Below are 19,661 nucleotides of genomic sequence, written 5' to 3' on the forward strand. Positions count from 1 at the left end.
ACTTAAATGTCAGTTCCTTATTTATCCCTCTGTAACACAGTGGAATCTGGATTTTATCTGAGTGACAAAAATTCCCATTCAACTAGGTATTAGGTTCCCAAAGGGCAAAGTTCACCTCTTATATATATTTTTTTTTTCTGTGGCCTCCACCCTCACCCGAGCCACTGGCTCTGCACTGAAGCTATTAATCTACCAAACTCACCCATTACAATTTCACAGCAAGGCTTTTGCTAATTCTCTACCACAGGTTAGTTCAATTTCATATATAGCCCTTAATACTGAGGCCGAGTCACATTAACACTTTGCAAATATTAGTATGTTTGCAGTCTTAAGTCCTAATGTTCCCCCTTTTATTGATTCAGTTGGTTAGACATGGTGGGTAGTTTTCAAAATGTCTTTGTAACCTTCTTGTGAGAACAATATAAACCAAATTCTGACAGCCAGCGTAAACTGAGTACCTGCCTGCCGACAACCTTACAGAGATGAAGGCGGCTGACAGTAACAGGCTTAAGACAGAAGCCCCTGGCCCTGGCACTCAAGCCCAGACCAAACGAGCGGGGAGACAGGCAGGCTAGTACTGCTGTGAGGAATGCTATGCAGAAAACTCTATAAACATAGATGTGTGAGGCACAGAACGTCTTTATTGCCACAGGAAGCCAGTGCACTCATCCCACCTCACCGACAGCGGTTACAGTCACAGAAACGAGGACTTCACATAATAAAGCACAACACAAGACTTGGAGAGAAATGGTCCCTTGGACTATATTGGCTGTAATACTGAGGTAACCAATTGACCTTGTTCAGTGAAAATACCTCTAACACAATGAAAAAAATCGACTAGTTATAACATCCAGTTCATATATACAATTCAAATAAAAATATATATTATTTGCTTCAATGTATAGCAAGTTTAATACATTAGTGTTTACAAAATAAAAACCGTATTCTACTGAAATTTTTCTTGTGCTTCCCCTTACCACTAAGCACGAAAAAAACCAGGAAAGGATGATACTTAAGGAAACTTATTCATGGATTTAAAGATGCAGTCTGTATGGTCGTGAAAGACAGATAAATATTAGTTGGAAGATTACCATATCTTTAAAAATTGTCGCTTATTAAAATCTACAAACTTGAACTGTAAGACACAATTAAAAAAAACCCACAAAATTTCTCAAAATAGATTAGAATACAGGAAACGTTTCATGAAACTACTGAGATACTAACCAGTTCTATGGCTAATATTAAAAACCGAACAATCTATGTAAATCATATTCATACTATTTCTACATACAGTGAACAATACAACCACAATTATCAACCTAAAGCTAGCAACAAAGTTGCAAGGTCCATGAAAAGCTTCTTCAGTGGGCAAAACACTATGGTACAATTAAAACATTTAAGAAGGGAAAAAAGCCTTTTAATAGTATAAAAGTTGTTTACTGGTGTTTCTACTGTAAAGCTATTCTACAAATCAACATGAAAAAGGAATTATATATGTGACAGTGATCAGAGACTACAGTGCAGACATTTCATCTGACATCTGGCTGATGAATTTTAATATAACAGACTGTAACTTAATATGTTTATTCAGTTATGACCCAGAGCAGAACTGAAAACAAAAAACACATATTCCAAGTCAACACACTCTCCTGGGCAATCTCTGGGTTTAAATCTGGAGGAAGGAGGTAAAGCTGTCAAAAATCTTCTCCTCTTAAACCAACAGAAAAATATACATTGGTAGAAGTAGTATTTGTTTTTCACTGTGGATTCCAATGGGAAATTCTGGTAAGTATGCAAGCATGTTATTAACATTTAAGCACACTCTCATATATATGTATATAGCCCACTAACTAAATAGGGAGAATTAAAACAGATTTTCAAGTTAAAATGAGTTTTAAGAAAAAACTGCATTCATAAATCCGAAAAGTATACAAAAATGAAATTGTAAAATAAATAATGAATATAGGTGTCAACTAAACCTTCATAGAAATATGCCTGCAAATGTGGATGCACCGGTCGTCCACAACTGTGAACTGTTTGGATGGGAATATGTTCCCCAGGGAGAACCATCTAGCTTCTCTGACTCTGGTATGTAGAAAAGGATTTTCTACGTACAGGACTTTCTGGATATAAAACAGTGCTTACTCTACTACATAGATAGCCTTTGTTAACAGTCATCATTCTTATCACATTTAGGGTTAACTTACTATGTCTTAATCTACATAACACATTCTGAAAAAACAATGTTGAAGTCACGGCTTTTGTGCATGGGTCCATTGTTTCAGGCTCTCTGTCCAAGGAGCAGCTTCCTATTTTTGTCATACTTTAAGTAGCTATCATAGTATGCAACCTGGATCAACCAGGTAGGAGAGATTTCTACTCTATTGCTCATCTTTTTAACTCCACTCCAGTATTTATTAACTATTGCCTAATTAAGCCAGTAAAAATGACACCTGACTGCTAAGAAATGAGACATTTCCTATTTAAACAAAATCAGTTTTATCAGGTATTAAAACTACAACATTTTCCTTGGCTTAAATTGAGTATCTGCTTTCCATTTTTCCAAAGTCATTACAACCTTGCCAACAACTACATCACTTAAACTTTTAAACTTTCTTTTTTATGACTGCAAAGATTCTGAACTCTGACATACAATAATATTTACGTAAAACACTTAAAGCAGACAATGAAATTTCAAGTAAAATAAACTTTATCCACATCTATTGGTCCAAACAGGTCTCAACACCTAGATTTTACTTCTATAAATTACACAAGTACATTGTACATTCTTAAATAGTGAATGCTTACAGTATTAATTTGTAAGCCTTTCCACATAAAACGACTTACACAGGAATGTGGATCAGTATTTCTGTTACAGATTGCAACATTCTCTCAGTTTACCCCTTTGCGGCTGTGGTTTTGTCTTCCTGGTTTCCACAGACTACTGTATCAGTCCTTATGCTTTGGCTATGAAATCTGTTTGTGCTGAATGAGGCAACATTGGTTATTAAGGCTTATTTCTATGATGGAGCACTATCCTTAACTCTGATGCCATTTCCAGAGAACAGTGGAAGAACCACAGCTATCTTGAATCTTCAGGCTCTGTTTTGATGACTTTCTTTTCCAAAGTAAAAGCTGAGTGAGGATAGTCTTTTAAAATCCCAAGGCTCTCTGTAGAAAAATGGAAACAAAATATATTAATACTTAACATCAAAGGTCACAAAAAGAACAAAAAGAAAACCCCAAACTCAAATCCCAAAACAAGCAGTATCAACTATTCGTAACTGCCAATTCCGTACAAAATTTTTATGTTTATAAAATTGTGAATTGTGTCTAAGATTTTGGATTCCAAGTTACACATCTCTCTAAGCCTTTGTGTCTTCATCTATAAAATGTGGATAGGATCTATACATGGTAGTATGAGACCTAAATTACAAAACACATGTAAAGCACACAGCATATAGAACCTACTGATTTTTATTTAATGCTTGGTCCAAAGTGATAAATAAAATATCTAAAATAAAACTGGTCGCTCACATACAACAAAGTTACTGGCCAAAATATTTACTACCAATGAAGACATGAGGCAGAAAGTCATTTTTCATGTTTAAACACAGGACTACTTTTAAGTTTCTCTAGTCACAAAACCTTAATGTGGGAGAAACAGGGATAAAAGAATGAAGATTCTATTTTTCATAAGGACTCATTCCTTAAGAGTTACAAGAATAATTATTTGAACCTCAAACACACACTACAGAATGACAATAAAATGTAGTATTTATTTATGTGAAGTATTAATACTGGGGGATACACACACACACATATACACTTTAAAGAGGATTCTAGAAAAGTAACCAACATTTATAGCTTATCTGAGATTAGGAAGTTGACTTTATGAATTTCCCTCTCTGTACAGAAATTCAGCATACAAAGAGTAATAGTAGCTACCATTTACTGAATTCTTATCAGTCAGGCAATTCATATAGGTTATCCTGTTTAATCCTCCTAACTGTTCAGTGAGGCAGAAATTATGTTTTACAGATGAGACAACTGACTTCAAATGACTCCTAAAGTTACTTTAACTCAAAAGACTGAACAATACTGGGTTTTTTCAAATGGTGTTGGTCTCTAATACCTTTACCCCTAACTCACTTTACTTGGATAAAAACATGCAAACGCCAGACTATACGAGAAACAGTTGCCCTTTTATGGAGTTCAGTTTACTTCTGAGATACAAGTATCACCCCCCAAATGCAGCTGCATGAAAAGTTCAGATTTTAGAAAAACACAAGTGGTTTTCTTTTAGCATGACAGCAAACATATAATCAATTTCATATTATGAAAGGCTGGAAAAGGGAATATGATATCTAAAGCCAGTCATTTATTACCTGTTTTACAATCTTGCATAAAGCCACCATTCATGTAATAGGTAATCAAAATAATCTCAACCTTCAAGAGCTTTTCCCTGTCTATTTTTTGGAATATCATGTTTTCAAAAAACAAAACAAAACTGGCTATTAATATGGCAATCTGTTATTTCCAAGGCGAGAAAACTGACCAGTAACAGTATTAGCAATGACCCCTTTTTAAGGAGGGATAAATAGAAGTTAGGAGATTAAAATCAAAATACAGTTTATTCAAGTATTACTCCCTCTAATCACATCCTACATTTTCACCTGATGAGTGGGACTTTGCCTCACTGGAGTAATGTCTACTCAGCTCCCCATCCACCACAAAATGATGGGGTTGTCTGTTCTGTAAATTAGGCATTCGGAGATTCAAAGGTCTTTCTCCTAATGAAAAGAAAAAAAGGAATATGAATAATTAAAAATGCATCACGGCTTTCTTAAAAATAAGTTTCCATGGATTGCCTGAACACTCCTTAAGAAATAAGTAAGGAAAGTCAACAGGCACTGAAGAATTTAAATGCTAGCTGGAGAAATATTTAAGATAATAATTAAGGGAGAAAATGGCAATTCATGCTAGTCTCACAATTTATTGTTCTGTCAGGACATTTCGACAAGCTAATCACAAATGAAACAAAAGACTGAGATTTCCAGGCATTTTCTTATTAGTGCAACCATTTTACCAAGGTAGGTCATTAACCACATAGTAACAAATACTACAGACACAGAAATCTCTTCTGTGGCTCAGATGGCAAAGAGTCTGCCTTCAGTGCAGGAGACCTGGGTTCAATCTCTGTGTTGGGAAGATCCCCTGGAGAAGGCAATGGCAACCCACTCCAATATTCTTGCCTGGAAAATCCCATGGACAGAGGAGCCTGGTGGGCCTCAGTCCATGGGATTGCAAAGAGTTGGACATGACTGAGCAACTAACACTTTCACACACAGACACAGAGATGGCTTCAAGCAAATTGCCAATTTCTAGAACAACAGCAAAACCTATGGCAAAGCCAGGAAAAGATGTAATTAGCACAGATATGGTAAAAAGTGTCTCATACACCAAATCATATTCCCTATCATAAACCTAAATCCATCACACTTAGCAAACTGCTGCCCTGCACTGGAATATTCTGGTGTCACAAATGAGAGTAATCAAATCTTTCATTAATGTCTTTGATTCTTAACTCTCAGGCTTCCCTGGTGGCTCAGATGGTAAAGAATCAGCCTGCAGGGCAGAAGACCTGGGCTCGACCCTTGCATCAGGAAGATCCCTCAAGGGAATGGCTACCCACTCCAATATTCTTCCCTGGAGAATCTATGGACAGAGGAGCCAGGTGGAATACAGTCCACGGAATTGCAAAGAGTTGGACACAACTGAGTGACTAACATTTCTTAACTCTAATCTTAACTGTTAAGGATGACTGGAGAAGTTAAAAAAAGACCTCCACTGAAGTTTCTGTAATATTTTAAAGGAAGAATGTTCTTCACCACTACTCTGATCTGCTAACATGTAATGTTTTACTCTATAGTTGAAGAAGGCTGGTTAGGATGATATTCCTATTTAGAAATCTTACTTTTTTGACTATAGTAACCACTCTCTAAAAAAGCCTAACAGTAATACATAAAAAAGAAGATCCTACAAAGTTGCTTTTCTTCAAACACTGTCACTATTTCAAACTAGAGGATCTATTCTGATACTTGGATGCTATCCATCTTTCTCCAGTCAAGCATAAGCCCCAAGGAGGCAGGGTCTATCCGACTTACCGCTACATTTTCAGTATCTAGCAGCGTGGCACACAGGAGGCATAAACACATATTTGCTGAATGAGTGAGTGACAGGCACTGGGAAGTTTCTTCATGTGTGGATACAAATGAAGGAATTTTAAAAATGGTAAAAATACTCACGAAGCAAAGCCTTTTACATCTAAAGAGTTTAAGAGGACAACTTCCAAAGTATATGCCACACAAAATATCTTTACAGAATCTATAGAACAATGTGAAGCCTGAAAGAAGATAACATTTCTACAAGTCTCTCCCTTCTTATACTCTCTTCAAATCTCTATTTTGTCATAGTATTTTAGACACAGTTACCACATTCTCTGAGGAACCAAATGTTATAAATTTCAGACAAATCTGCTTATGTAGTCTTAAAAAAAATACACTTTTAGTCTTTTAAAAAATGATCAGCATCTCCCATGGAATTCATTTCTTGAGGAAAAATGATCTATACTATTTACATCTCCCATTCCCATCCACCCTCTACGAAATACATGTCAGTTACGTGGGCCAGCTCTTGTTTAGGGCTGTGGTGCTAGAGAAGCCTACTGAGAGTCCCTTGGACTGCAAGCAGATCACAACAGGCCATCCTAAAGGAAACCAACCCTGAATATTCACTGGAAGGACGAATGATGAAGCTGATGCCCCAAGACTGTGGCTACCTGATGCAAAGAGCCAACTCAGTGGAAAAGATCCTGATGCTGGGAAAGACTGAGGGCAGGAGGAGAAGGGGACGAGAGAGGAAGAGATGGTTGGATGGCATCACTGACTCAAAGGACATGAGTCTGAGCAAACTCCGGGAGATAGTGAAGGACAGGGAAGCCTGGTGCGCTGTAGTCCATGTGGGTCTCAAAGAGTCAGACACAACTTAGCAACTAAACAACAAGGTTAAAAAAACTACAAATTAAAACTGCAGGAAGAATTCTTTCCTCTTTAGAAAAAGGGACAATTTAAAAATTTTGATAGAGAACTCTAATAGCATTTTTGTTTCTTTGTTTCTGTTTACAGTGCACTGAGCAGCTGGCACTAAAGGCGCGGTCACTCTAAGGATGTACCTTGTCCCTCAGCGCTGTCTGACATCAAGCCGTTAGGGCTGTGCTCGTCTGAGCTCTGCCTGTACAGTCCTGCAGACAGTCTTCTTTCGGCATGCTGCAGTCTGTCATAGCCAGCTTGGGTGCAGAGGAACTCCATCTGCTTTGCCATCACCTTTTCAGGCTGCTAGTAAGTAAAGCGAAAATAAAATAACTAAAACATCCTAGATTTTTTAATGGTTTAAAGATGCCAATTTCAGACTCCAGCAAATATATTTAGTATTCATTAAAATTAGTTCACACTTCATGTGGTATACACGTTCCATAAATATGCACTGATGTCTATATCATCATGTTAAAACACAGAATGCTGGATTTTGTACAAAAGGAAAAAAAGCTTTCTGCTCAATCCTATAAAGAGAATTCCATTCTAGTTCAAAAGCAGAATAACCTTAGCTTTGTCTTCCAAGGTACCAAGTCCTTTTAAAGATTTTTCTTTTAAAAAGAACCTCAGAGCAACAGCACCATCTGCTATAAACTGCTTCTAACACAGGGTGAAATCTTGGCATTTTTATTTTAGGATTTGGCACTACACAAACTCCGATATGATGACAGTATGTTTGGGGGAGAAAAGGTGTAAAACGGCTGTCTAGAAGAACAAGACAAACACACCTCCCACTAAAATTAAACAATGCAAATTATGCAGAAAAACCTCAGTGCCAACAAGGATCTTCATCTTCATCATGGAATGAAACTGCAGTGTTTTCCAGCCACTCATCAAATGACATGTTTTATTATTTTTTTCAAATGACATGTTTTAAAATACACAATTAGTTGGCTGACATATAAATTTATCTGTCCCTTCTCTAGGCACGGTTCTAAATTACCTGTGTGTGATATTCAGAGCACTGTATTTGTGCTATTTTGCCAAGGAGGTAATAGTCCAAAGGCACAGAAATGAATCGCTGCCATGCTACACAGAAGATTCATACATAGGCGGCTCATACAAGGAATGTGCTATATAAAATTAGTTATAATAATCCTGATTCACAATAGCAAAAATCAATAGGTGAAATATGCTGACACATAAAATTACTCATAAAACAGAATAAAAGCTTACACTATTTTTCTGAATCAAATAAACCAGATTAAAAGGAATCGTAACTTCTAATTCATTTATTATTAATTAATAAAATTTCAATAAGATTTCTGGAGGAGGAAAATTTATTTTTCATTTTCTCCACATGAAAACACAAAACTTGGCACCACTAAATCTGACCAAAAGCAGATTGGTCATTAGAAGTGAGAAGATCAATAAGAATAAAACCTATAGTACCTACTAAAAGGCAAAAATGACTTTTAAAAACGTTAATTTCTGTGTACACAATAAAATTACTTAGTAGCGAAAGCACCTGAAAGTACATATTAGTTTTTCATTATACATGAATTGAAATGATTAAACAATAGCAACAATGTTGACTATTACTATTTTACTGAGAACTAGAATTGTTTTATCTCACAGCTATAATACACACAGAGTCAACATGGCTGTTTTCCTGGTATCAAGCTGCTGCTTCTGAGTTTTCTTAAGTAGAGAATCTGTCCTACTTCCTACAAAACTTCAAAGAATAAACAAGTAGCAGATACTGGGTTCTGCTCACAAAGCAGACCAAACCTAGCTGATACTGCTATCCTGTTGACACAACTGTGGATCAGATGACATTGTAAAAACAACCGGGAATAAATTTAGTCTTTGGATGAAACTGAATCTAAAACTGAAGCCAGCTGAAGGGGCCACTGAGTTTTTCACCCACCGAAGCTCCTATGAAGTGTTAACTAATGGCTGACATTACCTGTGAGCTAAGAGCAGTGAGCTCCTCACTCTTAGCTTTAGCCTGCTGGAAGAGTGTCTGCACAGAGTCCTGGAAATCTGGAAACCCATCCTGTAGGTCAAAGAATATGTACTTTTTACTTTAAAATAACCATATTATCAAAAACTCAGAAGATGAAGCAAAGAAATCCACCTTAATCCTGATACCTGAATAATCAAGATTAAGATTTTAACATACAATACTTCATTTCAGTCTTTCATAGTACAATTAATTACCTTATTTCCACAGTTGCAACCTCAATAAAACATACATGTTAAAAGATAAAAAAGTTTATACATTCACAGTGTTTTACACTGAAACACAGATTTTATGATCACTGATAATAATAATTATATAACATTTCATCTGGTGGTCTGACTGTTTAATCATCATCTTCATATTGGACATTTAGATTATTTGCCTTATTTTTGGTTTTATGAAAAATACTGCAAAAATACTTTCATGGAAATAACATTTTCTATAGTTTAGATGATCTAATACAACAGATTACCAGAAGTGGAATTGGTACAAAAGGATGAACACTTATGCCCATCACATGTGTTCCTCAAGGGCCTTTACTGCTCTATTGTATCATAAGCAAAGTATGACAGTTTTCCTCGCCAGTACTGGGTGTTGTTTTCTTAATTTTTGCCAATTTGTACTTTTGTTTTGATAGTCAAAAAAATTTAACTTTACATATTGTAGCTACACTGAATATACACTTAGATTTTACTTTGTGATTTCTTCTGTTACTATACAATTCAAAAGACATTCTCTTTTGGAGATTTGAGAGGAACTCAAATCTACCCTCTAGTTTTCTAAAGTTTTATTCTATTGTTTCTTTCATTTTTCAAATGTTAACTCTCTAACCTATCTGGAATCTATTTTGTTACATGTAATGTGGTAAAGATCCAAAGTAAACTTCCAACCCAGATTTCTGCAGAATTCTTCCAGGCTGACTTAACATTTCTTCTTTACCATTTCACATGACAGACAATGAGGTGAGGAATCAGAAAGACCTGTACCTGTGTTCTGATTCCACCACCACTTACTAACTACATGACACTGGATGAGTAACTGAACCCTTCTGAACTTTAGTTTCTTCATATGGAGAATCAGGATAAGAGAATCTATCTATCAGGACTGTTGTGAGATAAAGCAAATGAGATATTGCCTTTAGCATACAATAACTACTGAATAAATATATCAGTTGGTATTCTTATATATACTTATTTATATCTATTCTTATATTAAGTAGAGTGTACTTGGGGCACTCTACTCTTGGGTAACACTTCAACTTATTTCCATTTTATACCATACATATATACATATTATATACATGCAAATCCATTTACTAATTTTATCAAATTTCTTTGCCTGTTTAGTGCTCCATATAAAATTTATAACTACAAACATCATGATAACATGGTTGTACTAAATCTACTAAAAATTACTCAAGAGATCCTCAAAGATGTTGTCATTAACATCCAAAACATTTTTCTCCTTGTTTGATAAAGCTTTATGTTTGTAGGGTAAATTATGAAAAACTAAAGTTGTTATATAATAACAGCAAAAAAAGATGTAATAATAACAAATTATTTATACAATTTCAAGTATGAAACACTGATTCATATTTTCCCCATCAGGGTCTTTTCAAAAAATTATTTCTCCTCCGCCAATCTCATGTTTTCAAATATTGCGTCTACTAAAATTCATTTCCTAATAATTATTAATAATTGTCCATTTAAAAAAAAATCATAGACATGAAATAAAGTAATTTAGAGTCAAGAGAAAATAAATTTAACATCTTGAAATAGTCTTATGTACCTCCATGGTGGGTTGATATATAATCAGCCTTTTTAAATTAAGAATAGCCACCTTTCTAGGCCTGTACAAGACCGAGGACCCTGGGCTTAAAGGAATGCATAGAATACAATCATTAACTGAACTAGAATGAATTTTATACAAGTGTATATAATTTAAATGAAAAGCACACTTTTCTTAGTCATTCCACTTTTCACCTAAGAATTTATTTAGACCTAAAACCCAGCTTTATCTTTAACAAATCCTCCTTTAAATTCGAAAGTTCAATGAGGTAAGCCAGCAGAAAATAACATCCGTAAGAGCAGCTATCATTTTTCAGGTGCCTACAACCAACCAGTTTCCTAACTATGTTCTGTGTTTTACTTGTATTGTTTCATTTTATCCCACAAACAACCCTAGAGTTCCCTCATTTTATAGCTACAGACATTGGCTTCAAAGCCTATGTCAGAACCGTAAAATCCTTGAGTTGCCACTTTTGTGAAACTAACCAGAGGCATTTATTTCCTTTATTTTAGAAGACAGATACAAAAAAATAATACATTACTATGATTTATGTCAAAGAATGTCCTGCCTATGTTTTCCTCTTGGAGTTTTATAGCAGCTGGTCTTACCTTGAGGTCTTTAATCCATTTTGAGCTTACTGTTGCATATAATGTTAGAGAATATTCTAATTTCATTCTTTTACATGTAGGTATCCAGTTTTCCCAGCATGACTTATTAAAAAGACTGTCTTTTCTCCACCTTATAGTCTTGCCTCCTTCTTGCAGAACTGGCCGTAGGTGTGTGGGTTTATTTCTGGGCTCCCTACCCTATTTCATTAATCTATTTGTCTGTTTTTGTGTGCTAATACCATACTGTTTCGACTACTGTAGCTTTGTAGTGCAGAACCACCACATGACCCAGCAATGCCATTCCTGTGTATGTATCCACAAGAAACAACACTAATTTGAAAAGATACATGCATCCCAATGTTCAGAGCAACATTATTTACAATTATTCACAATTAATTATTTACAATTAATTACAAGGCACAAGAAGCAACCTAAATGTCCATCAACAGATGAATGGAAAGTTAACCTCATTGCTTCCAGTTTTTAAATGGAGATTAAAAAATAGCTTAACTGCTCAACGGAAATTTGTGGGGATTAAATAAAATAATGCAAATGGTAAAGGTTTGGAAAATGCACATTGCTATAGAAATATATGGCTGCACCACTGTCAGGATTATTAACCCTGAGGATTCTGAAAAGCTGGGAGAACCTCAACCTCAACATGGGAAAAGTTTTTACAAAATGAACACTGCTCCATCATTAACAAAGAGAAAGAAAAGCATGCAATAAGCAGTAAACAACACAGGTCAGTGGTCTCTCTCAGCTGGGTTCCTTACTCATTCCAATTTTGTCCCAGTCTTTCAACGGTTCACCATGGATGAGAAAATACTGGACTGAGAGGCCTTCACTTCATGACATATAAAGGAAGTTTAAGGCGCCCCAAAACATGCAACTTAGAAATAAAAGTGAGAACATTCCCAAGAAAATGGTCTCTTTTCAAATCACGTTTGGTACAGGACTCTTAGTATGTTTCTGAAGCTTTTTCCCCAGGAACCAGCTGTACCATGCTATGAGCAATTTGTCTTCCTGCCATTTTTGGCTGCTGTCATTAATCACCGTGTTCCCTCACTGGAGAGACTCTGAGTCTGAGCACTGAGAAATTAAAAGATACAGGGTGGGATGCTGCTCCTGACCTAATTACTCTCATCTCATTGGTCTCCACCCCAACTTCTCCTCATCCTTTCCCACCAAATACTAGCAACTCGCTTTAAAACCACTGCTTGGCTGTCTTTAAAAAGACTTGTTCCAACAGATGTTCTTAGTCTCACACGTGCATTTTCCCTTTTTCTACTCACACTTTCTGTATGAATAGCACATTGTAATGCTTCTGTTTTTCTGATCCAGAGGGGAAGAGTCTACATCAAATTAGACCAGCGTTCCTTTCAACAAGCTTAGTAACAGTGTGGGTGGATACTCTGACCCTCCTCCCCCTCCTTCCTCACTCTCCCACCCCCAGCCCACTGGGACTGCAAGCAGATGTTTCCTCCAAGTCCTTCTTTTTCAAGCCCCAATTCTCTGACTTTCTGGTCTCTATTAACAGACGTCATTTCTTTCATCCAGTTATCTCTGATTGCTTTGCACTCCCAGCCCACACAGGATCAAGAAGGCTGTCACCTCTCATCTCTTTGCCTAGTCTCCAGCAATTTCAGGGAGCGAAGAAAGCTGACAGACGAGACTGAACACTGGCAGTCCGTTCAGTCAGCTGCCACCACTGGGCTAAGACTGGTGCTTTCACTCACCCTCTCTCTCTTCCACGATAATACTTATTACACTGGAGGAAATGGCAGGGTTTGTTCATAGGATGTGCTCTTGATAAAAAAGAAAAGATATCAACTTAACCCACTCAGGATGTTATAACTGAGAGGAAGGCAAGACAAGGACTTTGGCTCTTAATTTTTCATCTCCCTTAACTTGCAATCAAGCCTTCTTAAATACGTTCTGTCACACAGTATAAAAAACTCCAACTAATTTTTCTTGATTTATTCTGCTAATCTTCCCAATGCACCGTTTTTTCTTCAATCTAAAAAATGAGTATGTCAAATGGTGTTATCTTATATTTAAAAACATTTTGTAACTTACATTGTTAAATTTTCTACTCAAAATGTTTGCCTTCCTTGAATTAGATAATAACTGTCATTCTTTCTCCCCTCTGCTAAGACCGCCAGTCTTGTGCACATTTTGCCATTCTTACCATACTAGCAGGAGGAAAGCATTTATCACACCTTAGGTGCTTTGTAAATGATCATTAGCACCCAGGAGAGTGGTACTGCTTTGAAGTTTACAAGTTAGACCTAGATTTGAAGGCCAGGCTCTGGCTACTAGACAGCAATGTTAAAAGGCAGGTAAGTTTCTGAGCCTTTCTGGGTTTCTCCTTGGCTGTAAGTGGAACTCATAAAGCCTTCATACAGAGGAGACAAGGTTTGTGATAATGAATTTCAAATGCCTAGTAGGGACAGGCATATAAGAGATTTAATAAAATCAGTTATTTCCACAAATGACCCAGAGCTAGCTTTGAGGTCTCTGATGAAAAAGAATAAATGTAATAATCCATTAGCGTTTTAGCTGAAAGTGGATTCACAGAGGACGGTGATCTAGCCTCAACAGGAGAAATATTCCCAAGCCTCACTAACATATGGGGCCAAAGAGATTTTCCCCAGAGGCTGTATAATAGGTCACAGGCTACCCTAACAAGGCCTCCGGAAGTCAGCAGGCTTTTTCCTCTGTGACTATCTCATATATTCTAGGAATTATAAAGTTCCAAACTTCTACGTTGTTTAATGTCTTATATCCCTACAGGAAGGAACGCTATTCAAGAATAAGAGATTATCCTGAGTACTTTGCAACATGCATACTAGTTAACTATTAGGGGGAACAACCATATAGATATATAAAAATATATATTTTTATTAAAATATTTTATATATATATATATATATATAATACATTCTGTATATAATAAGAGAAAAACCAGACAAGGATTTTAACATTTTGTTCCATTCAACCCTTCACCAACAGATCAGGAAAATATGGCAACAGCTACTGAGCCTGAATAGGAGAAGGCAATGGCACCCCACTCCAGTGCTCTTGCCTGGAAAATCCCACAGACGGAGGAGCCTGGTGGGTTGCAGTCCATGGGGTCGCTGGGAGTCGGACACGACTGAGCGGCTTCACTTTCACTTTTCACTTTCCTGCACTGGAGAAGGAAATGGCAACCCACTCCAGTGTTCTTGCCTGGAGAATCCCAGGGACGGGGGAGCCTCGTGGGCTGCCATCTATGGGGTCGCACAGAGTCGGACATGACTGAAGTGACTTAGCAGCAGCAGCAGCAACTGAGCCTGAATAAAGCACTAGCTTTTTAGTGTAGTCTCATGCATTGAAAATGGCGCAAAAGAAAATGTTTCTCTTTCCTTTACATGTCTACTTTGAGTTACTTCTATTTCATCTATCAGACATTACATTTCTTTTTGTTCTCCAATGTTACAGATCTTAAAAATGATCTTTTTAAGATTGAAAAAACTTAGCAACTTGGCATATATGCTCATTGGTTGCTGACAAAAATTTTAGAAAAATAAAGATGAAGAGAAAAAAACTCATTAATTTGAGCCTAGTAATTAGGAATCTTACACTACAATAAGCTAAGCTTATTTTTATATAACTTTTTCTTAATAGAGAATTAATGAGCTAAGAATCACAAAATACTCAAATGAAATAAGACAAACAGTATACTCAAAGAATTCTAAAATCTTTCTCACTGACTTATGATGTCCTTTGTGTCAGCCACATATTCTGGAAAAACTGGTCTTACTGTTCTCTAAACACACAGAGTATTTTCTTACCTCTGTGTCTTTGCCCATGCTGGTATTTCTTTGCAATGCCCCTACACTTTCCACCCCACATCCCTATCTTCTGAAATCCTACCCTTCTTTTAAAATCCAGCTCAGATGGTATCTCTTCGTTAAGCCTCCCCTCATCTCTTCTCATGCCAGAAATTCTCCCCCTGCCCAGCAGCCACAGAGAAGGTAGACATAAAGAAAGCAATGATGCTTGGTGAAGCCTTCTCAGGGGAGCAGTAACCCTGTACTGCCAATACTGACTACCTCAGTATCGGCTTCCGAAACCAAATGGACAGCTCCAGGACCTCAAATCGGACTCAGAATACAAGGAGAATTTCAAATGCCTAGCGGGGACAGGCACATAACACCATTTATGCCAGTACTGGGTATTTTGCAAAGCATCACACACTACACTATACACCTGTGTAGGTATACACACAGGCATTAACACGTTTTGCATAAATCAATGCTCTGCAATACACAAGTTTAAAGAAAAAAAAACTAAGCAAAAACAGACAAAAAAACCAACAAAAGTAAACACCTGTCCTAAATTCAAAGCCAAAGTCCCTATTCATTTCTAAAATCAAGAGTTTATTGTCTATAAGAACACTTGGGGTTTATTAGTCACTTGTCTGTTTAGGAAGGGTTAGAACTGTTATTCACAGAAAAAGGAAACAATGATTATCTTAATTCTAAATCCACAACTGTGCAAATGGCTTTGAGAAGTCTAGTAAAGTAATAAACTAATCTCATATAGAACTAATCAATTGGGGCTTCCCAGACGGCGCTAGTGGTAAAGAACCTGCTTGACAGCGCAGGAGACCTAAACGATGCATGTTCAATCCCTGGGTCGGGAAGATCCCTGGAGGAGGGCATGGCAACCCATCCCAGTATTTCTGCCTGAAGAATCCATAGACAGAGGAGCCTGGTGGGCTACAGTCCACAGGGTTGCAAAGAGTCAGACACAACTGAAGCAACTTAAAACACAGGCATAACTCAAATATCTCTAGTGAACATAAAGGACTGGAAGGGTCGCCTCTAACTTCAACCCAACACCGTGAGCTCCTAAAAAGAAATCCGAAACACTGTAACTGGATACAGAAATAATAAGCTTACATTTCAGATCAGGGCTATTCAGAGGGTCAGAAAGACTTATCAATATAGCCTAACAAGAAAACACTATAGCTCCAAGAGTCCATGAGATTCAAGATCTCAGACTTCAGTGTTCACCGGTGACCTCTGAAGCTAGACAAAAAGAAACCATGGCTTGAAAATGTGAGAACGGCCTGAGTCACAATGGCGTGGAGGGTCAATGGTGAGAAAGAGATGCAGACATATTCTCTAATAACCCAGCAGCTGACTGGTTACCTTTCCCGGCCACAGGGTAGGCTTTGTACCTTCCTGCCTCTAAATCCTCCAATGGCACATGCCCTTTGGTAGTTTCTTTGTTGATCCAGCTTCCCTTCTAGAGGCAGAGTCACTAACAGATAAATCCACAGGGGTCCTCTCTTACTCATTATTTTGAGATGCAACAGGAGAAAATATTTCACCAGTTAGCTCTTTCGATGGCCTTAGGTCATTTCAGTAAGTTTTCTGAGTACTATGTGTGAGGTTAACCCATCTTAAACACTACTCCAGAGTTAACACTGAAGTAGATTACAAACATAAGCATAATTTTTAAAAAGGTGCTCATTTTGGACAACATTTTTCTTCTGTGAAAACCACTGTGTACAGCTAAAGCCTTTAGAATGCAAAGATATTTACTCATGGCCATTCATGATTTCATCAAACAGATTTTAAGTCCTACTAAGTACAAGGCACTACTATAAACTAAGTAAAATAGAGGACAGACAGATAAGAGCTCTATTTTCACCTAATGGGGCAGACCAGTAACAAATCAGAAACACATACATAACAGTTTCAGAAACGGCTAAGTGCTATGAAAACAAGCAAGCCACGCCAGGACAAAGAGCCCAGATGTGATGATGGGGTAACAGTGCCTCTTTAGAAAGGGAAGCAGGGAACTGCGAGGAAACTCAACTACAAGCTGAAGCCATGTGAAGATTTAGAGAGAGATCCAGGGAGAGGCAACAACCAGCCAGTGCTGAGGCATAAATGAGTTTGACGTGTTCCAGCAACAGAAGGTCGGTCAGTGGAACTGGGACACAGTAAGAATGGGGAAGTGTGGAAGCAGATGAGGTTAGAGAGTCGAGTCAGAGTCAGCTCGTGCAGGGTCTTCGGTGTCTCAGGAAAAAGTGTAGATTTTATTCTAGGCACAGTAGACAGCCAATAGATTTAAGCAAGAAAGGGATGTATGTTTTTAAAAGATTAACTCTGGCTTTGGTATAAATGAAAAATTATTGCAAGCAATCAGATGCTTAGCAAGAATAATCTGATTATGGAAATTTAGGATAAACACAGCTTGTTTTCCTTAACAAGAAATTAAATAATGAATGACCAAGAGTAATGACCTCTCTCCCCTGTCCAAGAAAAAAAGGAGCTGCCTGCTCTGCTTCAGACTGGCCTTTAGAAAAGTATCAATCCAAATTAAGGAGCTGCTGCTGCTGCTGCTAAGTCGCTTCAGTCGTATCCAACTCTGTGTGACCCCATAGACGGCAGCCCACCAGGCTTCCCTGTCCCTGGGATTCTCCGGGCAAGAACACTGGAGTGGATTGCCATTTCCTTCTCCAATGCATGAGACTGAAAAGTGAAAGTGAAGTCGCTCAGTCATGTCTGACTCTAGCGACCCCATGGACTACAGCCTACCAGGCTCCTCCATCCATGGGATTGTCCAGGCAAGAGTAGGGTGCCATTGCCTTCTCTGAAATTAAGGAGCAGTCATTCTGAAACCGGTTCTGAGAGCCCTAAGAAAAACATATTTTTCTTGCTCAACTCACCTTGCTACTCACAGGTCTAAAATCAGAAAGACAGCCTCAGAAGTGATACCCTAAAAGAGGCTTTTAATTATAGTGAAGTTTTCATAACTTATAGCTACTAAAGTGTCACTTCTCTCAGATATTTAATATATAGAAATTAAACTTTAGCTCCTTTAAGTCTACTTGATGACTAATGATGTAAATAAAATCATAAAAGGAACTGTTTAACCAGTAAAGAGTTTTAACCGTGTAAGAAACACCTGTTTACAAATCAACCTTTGATAAACTGACTAGGCACCAAGCTCATCACTGTTGATTCCTTCTAGGAATTTTCTGAGTACCTAGTTCAAATTACTATGGATACTTCAAAGTGACCAAATTCTGTACCATTTTTCAGATTCCACAATTCACACTTTCTCACTAGCTGGAGGGACCATTCTGTCTTTTTCAGTTGAACTAGTAAGCAAACACTATTAGCATAAGAAAAGATAACACATAATCATACCTCTACTTTAATTCTCTTCGGGGATAATTCATCTCTCTCTCCACATTTTGACCTGAGGGGAATGAGAGAGAGAAAAATTTGAGAAGGTAATACATTTTTTCTAAAGGCATCTAAATCTATAAACTTCCACCAAAACAAGTAACTCTGGAACCTTGCCACCAGAAATAAGACATTCATAATGAACATTAAATAATGAAAAAGGGACTTCTCATCATTTCTAAGTTAACAATGGGGAAACAGACAAACACAAGTACATGATCCATTATAAAAGGCCACTACCTAAGAATGCCTAACACAGAGAATACCCAGTATTAATGAGGACCACAAAATGAAAAAGGGGGAAAATCGAGGACTGTACTCTATGAGAGCCTTCATGGACCAGTACAATTTAGAATAAAGTGACAACAATGACCATTTAGGATGAATGCTTAAGGCTACATGAGATTAAAGTGCATTTTGTCTACCTATCAAAACCATACATGCATCTTCCATTGATCTTTAGGTACCCCTCTGCTGGGAATCTATCCCACAGAAGCACATACACAAACATCAAATGTAACTGCCAATTCAACCATGGCGAGTCATAAATTTTTAAGTTATACCTCAACACAAAAGATGTTAAAATGTGGAAAAACACATCTCAGAATCAAGAAAATATGTATGAGGTTCCAGTGGTATTACTTATAATGACAAAAGACTAGAGACAACTCATGTGTCCGTCAAGGGACTAGTTAAATGAATTATGGTAGATGCACATAATGCAGTTTCCTGCAGCTGTTAAAAAACAAATAAACGAAAAACAGTGACAAAGATGGATCTGTACTAATACAGCAAGACCTCTAGCACATGGTAAACCAAGAATGAAATACAACATAATGCAGACACATGCTACTTCCTGTTTTTTCCAAAAAAAGAAAAGGTATAAGTGAGA

General features: G+C 37.2%; 1 protein-coding gene across 4 annotated transcripts in view; it reads right to left on the reverse strand.

Annotated features, from left to right (window-relative positions):
- Positions 1-617: 617 nt before the first annotated feature.
- Positions 618-19,661, reverse strand: part of NAB1 (NGFI-A binding protein 1) — a 49,372-nt gene continuing 30,328 nt past the window's right edge. The window contains exons 4-8 of one of the 4 annotated variants that reach the window (XM_005202200.5): positions 18,731-18,782; positions 9,064-9,153; positions 7,235-7,394; positions 4,677-4,793; positions 618-3,171 (exon numbers count right to left, since the gene is read on the reverse strand). In XM_005202200.5, coding sequence (XP_005202257.1) covers positions 3,083-3,171; positions 4,677-4,793; positions 7,235-7,394; positions 9,064-9,153; positions 18,731-18,782 — 508 coding nt within the window. In that variant the 3' untranslated portion in view covers positions 618-3,082. Of the gene's footprint in view, positions 3,172-4,668; positions 4,794-7,234; positions 7,398-9,063; positions 9,154-18,730; positions 18,783-19,661 lie in introns of all 4 variants that reach the window. The other 3 variants (XM_005202199.5, NM_001102039.1, XM_010801793.3) reach the window with 3 other exon arrangements.

The sequence above is a fragment of the Bos taurus genome, chromosome 2 (assembly GCF_002263795.3).
Source record: "Bos taurus isolate L1 Dominette 01449 registration number 42190680 breed Hereford chromosome 2, ARS-UCD2.0, whole genome shotgun sequence".
In the NCBI taxonomy this organism is placed as follows: domain Eukaryota; kingdom Metazoa; phylum Chordata; class Mammalia; order Artiodactyla; family Bovidae; genus Bos; species Bos taurus.